This window comes from Centruroides sculpturatus, unplaced genomic scaffold (assembly GCF_000671375.1).
Source record: "Centruroides sculpturatus isolate CEXI.00-Female unplaced genomic scaffold, Cexi_2.0 scaffold1293, whole genome shotgun sequence".
NCBI classification, from domain to species: domain Eukaryota; kingdom Metazoa; phylum Arthropoda; class Arachnida; order Scorpiones; family Buthidae; genus Centruroides; species Centruroides sculpturatus.
Genome location: NW_019385695.1, coordinates 198764 through 203964, shown reverse-complemented (window position 1 = coordinate 203964; position 5201 = coordinate 198764). Strand labels below are relative to the sequence as shown.

Below are 5201 nucleotides of genomic sequence, written 5' to 3'. Positions count from 1 at the left end.
AAAAAAATAACTGTAGTAAGAAAAACAAATGAAAAATGCGAACTAATGTAACGTCGTATGGTGAGTTTTTGTTCGTATCGTGGAGAAAAAATATGTTCAAATTTCATGTCGTATCCTGAAAATTTCGTATGCTGGGGCGTTCGTAACCTGAGGTACCACTATATCTTAAAATAATTGTTTTAATGAATATTGACAGCGCATTCAGTTGTAAATAAAAACATTATGTACCGTATTTGACAGATTTCTAGGAATGGAAAGTCACAGAGGAATTGAAAACCAACTAAGGTTAACTGTGTCGTACTGTCTAAAAAATCATGGAATTTATAAATTTTACTCGTGCGGCTCTGGCACATGGGATCGTGTCTACGCTCAATTTAGAAATGTACTTACAAAAGGAAAACATTCAATAACAGATTGTGCATATGAAAATGTTGCAAATGTATAATTTTCAATAAATCTTTTTCATAAAGAATACATCTTTCTTATGAATAGCTTTATAGCTAACATTCAAATAGATCATTGCCGATCTGTTAAATGAAACTACAAAAAGTTCACTAATATTTTACTGGTGATGATAATTTGTTGATGGATTTAAAATACCAATTCAAACGACTTTACTAAAATTACACAAGATACACTTAACTCTTAGTATTCGCCAGGGTTAGGTTTTTTAAATCTCGTGAAAACCAAATNATGACGCCAATGTACAGTACAAAGGCTTTAATGCTCTTGAGTAGATATTTGTAAGGGAAAATAAATGAAATAAAAATGGTTTTTGTCAACGAACTTTATATCAGTATTTTTTTTCGAATAAAGAAAATAAATAGTTACATTCCAATTACCTGTATTAATTTATTTAATTTGAAATATATGCTCTCAACCTCAAATTAGTGTTTTGCCCCTATATATCATACTTTTTCTGCTAGCAATATCGTCGTGTTGGTCATATATCTATCATCATTCATGGGAAATTTTTCAATTGAAACAACGTGATCTTCTGTTTTTATTCAAATCTATTCGGGCCCTGCTGCCTCTAAATTTTCCATATATATTTTCGACGTTCACCTATCTAACTCCATTCTCTAGATTACGGTTGAACAGTCAGGCAGACAGGCAACAGTGGTAATTTATAGGTCTACAGTTTTTTCAAATTGTAGCCCATCTCCATTTCTCCCATTGCAGCAATTTGCAGCACAAGGAGACACACACAAGAATTTCAACTTCTTGTAGTTTCTATGTAGGCAATTTCTCGTGGAAGTTTTTAATGAGCGTTAGGAAAGGAATGATAGAAGGAACACGTAGCATCTTTCTTTCATATGTAAACTTTATATTTTACCGTTTAAACATTTAAAATGTATTCTTCCTTACAAAAAAATCGGTTTAATAAACATTTTTGACTATCACCACTTCGTTATAACGCGATTCCACTAACTATTAGCTTAAGGATCAGGAACCAGGTAATGAGCAGCCAGTTAAAGATATTTGCTCAAGAACAAAATAATAACAACTTGATTCTAGAAAGAGTAAAACGTGCTTTCTCTCTTTCTTCTTTACATTCTTAAGGACAGAAATTGACTTGTTACAGATTTCTTTACCACATCACTCGAAAGTAACTAAAAATTTGGCCACAGATTTAGTAATATGAAAGTTTAATTCGAACAGAAAATTAAAAGCATGCATATGCCATTACAAAAATTCAAAATTAATTAAACGATTTACCGTCCAATCACGTCTCTTCGCGTTGCTACCGTTCGCGACGAGATGCAAACGAGAAGGAAACGCACACTACTTTATATACGAAACTAATGTATTTGATTCCATATGAAACTAAAATTATACACATAACTGCAAATGTTGGCAAAGCTAAACTTGCTATTGCACGAACACTTTAACTGCATGAGTATATGTTGCTTATTATAAATATCACGATATCGAAAAATACAGTAAAACCTGTGTAAACCGGAATCGAACGGAACCTATTTTTACATGTTTTACACAGGTTTTTCTGTTTATTCTTATCTTAAAATATAACTCACCTCAACTGCAATCGTTATTCTTCCTCTCAGTATGGATTCTCCTATTTCCTTCCACAATGAGCAAACTTTCATGCAATTCTCTATTTCGGAATTATCCAAAGTATTCAATATACGTCTCATTATATCGTATACGAAGGCAACATTCAAATTTTTCTTAGATCGGCTTTTACACACTAATTCACACTTGTTTTCTGGTTCATCCATTATAAAAATGACTATTTTCTAAAATATTTATGCCGAAATTAAGAATATATCTCAGTGAACACCTAGAAGTGAACGAGATCAATGAAATGATAAATTTTACATGACTACACAGGAAAATATTAGTATTGAACGAGGTGTAGATTAAAATTCAGAGTTTCCAGAATTCATACACAAGATTTTGGAAAATTAAATAATAAAATCTAAGTGATTTACATAAAAACATTGTTTACAAACTGCACATCTACAATCCACAGGACGCATTTCGTTTCTTCTTTAGAAATGTCTGTCAATTCTGTAAACCACGTGGGACCAGGTTTCAGCTTCTCTTTGATTTCATCTTTTGAAAACAAGAAACGACTTATTTTCAGTCCGGGAAGTTGAGGAAAAACAGCGATGCATATTGGTAACAGATTTCTTGAGGGACTTGAATGAAGTTTAATGAGCCTTTGAGAATATCGCCGGTCCTTCATATTATTATTGTTACCTGCAAAACGTTATGTTTTTATATTAAATTCCTTAAACTTCTCTTACATACTCACCAGTGGCTTAATAATTTTATCTACTTACACATTTTCTTCCGTTGTGATAGAAGTCTAAAATATTTAAATTGCAATTCGTGCCCAACTACGTGAAGTTTTCGTACTTTCCTTTACGTGTGTAACACCTAAATAGAAACCAGGTTCTCGTAGAAAGTGTTCCCAGGAGGTATCATCACTTAGCAGATCGCCTCCTAAGTGTTAGTTATTTTATTCTATTAATGCAATAATCGTATATGAGGAGTCCATGAATTCAGAGATTTTCCAAAGTTAACAGAATGATTTGCAGATATTTTGACTATAAATGAAGTGTTCGTTCTCCATTGCTGTGTTACTGATAAATTAAAGAAAACTGAGGCCAGATCGTGACAAGTTACATTTTTGGACAAATTGAACTAATCATGCAAGCTTCACGTAAACAAACAACAGGATTGAAGAATTTGCGGAAAATACCAGTAGATAGCCGGCTTTGTTATAGAGCTTCCTCTTGCCCTAAGTCAAAAGTTTTTGGAAGAACAACTGTGTGAAGCATTAGACATTAGAGTCAGTACCATTGTGAGCAAGCAGGCCCTTATTCAGTTGGATATTCAATCGAGAGAATCGTGAGTCAGCGAGGCCGGGGACTGATGTTTCAACCACAAAGATATGAGATCGAGGTTAGTGCTGCTTGACTTTATCCTAAAATTTGATGTATGTTTCTTTAACATACGAGCACTTCTTTCTAACAAATGAAACTAATTTTCTATTATAATTGAAGTAATTCTAATTATTTTGCTAAAGTTATCAGCTGATATTCATATTATTTCGTATATTGTAATAGATGATGCCCATGATTTTGTTTGTTTCTTTTTTGTTTAATTGCCGAACGAATAATGTAATATTTTCAAATGGAACTTACGAAAAAAGGCTGAAAAACACATAAATGGAACCTTCCAACATATGTTTATAGTTATTGTTTACGGTAAAAATAGAGCTAAGCCAGAAAATGTTGATACGGCGCCTCTGAATAGACTTCAATGCAAACAATGTGTGTCATAATTTTTCGTAGTTATTGCAAATACTGTATCTCCCTCATTCAGGAAACCTGAATTAATAACAAAGAAGTTGCAAATACACGTGTGGTTACTTAATGTGATTTGGCGATTTGATCCACCTTGCAAAATGTATTCTCTCGAAATAGTGGGAATGAGGCTTGACAGAATCTTGCCACGAATCTTCTCAATTCATCCAATCTATGACGATGCAAAAAGAATGTTCTTCGCATAATGCCTTCCAGAAAGAACATTCTATAGAAAATTGGCCCCTATTTGGGTGTTAGACAGGTGTAAAACCGGAATATTCCACGTATTCAGCCACTGGTGAGACAAACCCACGACTCGCGTTCAATTAAAACATCAATAATATGCCACTATTGGACACTGGTAAGCATTTTGTTAATGTTTTAATAAGATACTTACGACATTGAGCATCCAACCGCGATAAATGTCGTTTTATCTTAGTTCTATCACTTCTTTCCTCGTTTTCTTCCAAATATCCATTATATCCTGTCAAGATGTTAATGTTGCCATTTTGTGTTTTCAAGTAGCGAACAACATATTCTGGATAAAAGTTCGTGATTGCAATTATATCACGTGGTAAGGCCTACATATAAAAAAGGAACACATATTTCACTTAAGAGTTTATACAAACAAACACAGTTCAGGGTTACCCAAAAGTCAGTTAACCCTGTTTGTAAACAATAAAGCATTTATATACAATAAAAATTTGGACTTTGCAATGCAGGGGCGTGTCGTGACATTTAATGATAGGGAAGCTGTGTTTTTGTAAGAAGCCGACATGCAAGGGCAATCAGTCAATTGCGCGTCAGTGATGGTCTAGGGTCCATTCGTATCGTTTATTCGATAAGCCAGTAAAAACCATAGACTTCTCTAAATGCATTTTTAATATCATAATTACATTCCGAATCGCTAGTCACGATATAAGGGCTACAATTAAAAATAAAANAATATTTTTAATGATTTTTAATTTATAAAATATTTTTTATACAGGTTGTGACAAATTGAAAGAGGAATATTTGCAGTTCCTTACTGACCTTAAATGCATTAAATGTGCTCTTCACGTGTGGCACCACAGAAGATGTTCAGGCAATACTGCCATTCTGGCCAATCCCTCTCATGCGCCTAGATTAAGGCCCAGGTAGCTACAGCCAACTAACTACACAACAGGTCCACCAACGAAATTTTAACTATTTGCTCCGGGCCGACTTAGCAGAAGTGTGTCTACACGGTGGTAGCACCGTGGCCTAACGGACCGTCCATAAATTACGTAAGGTACTTTGGGGGTTTAAGGATTTCTTACGATTTATTATTCGGGTAGGGAATAATAGATCTCGTCTTACGTAATATTCTTATTTTTATTTTTTGAT

At 33.8% G+C, this 5201-nt stretch overlaps 1 protein-coding gene across 2 annotated transcripts in view; it reads right to left on the bottom strand.

Annotated features, from left to right (window-relative positions):
- The window catches only part of LOC111641272, a 24786-nt gene extending 19585 nt beyond the window's left edge, over positions 1-5201 (bottom strand). Inside the window, exons 1-2 of one of the 2 annotated variants that reach the window (XM_023387423.1) lie at positions 4869-5201; positions 2037-2302 (exon numbers count right to left, since the gene is read on the bottom strand). In XM_023387423.1, coding sequence (XP_023243191.1) covers positions 2037-2240 — 204 coding nt within the window. In that variant the 5' untranslated portion in view covers positions 2241-2302; positions 4869-5201. The remainder of the gene's footprint in view (positions 1-2036; positions 2303-4868) is intronic. The other variant, XM_023387424.1, reaches the window with a different exon arrangement.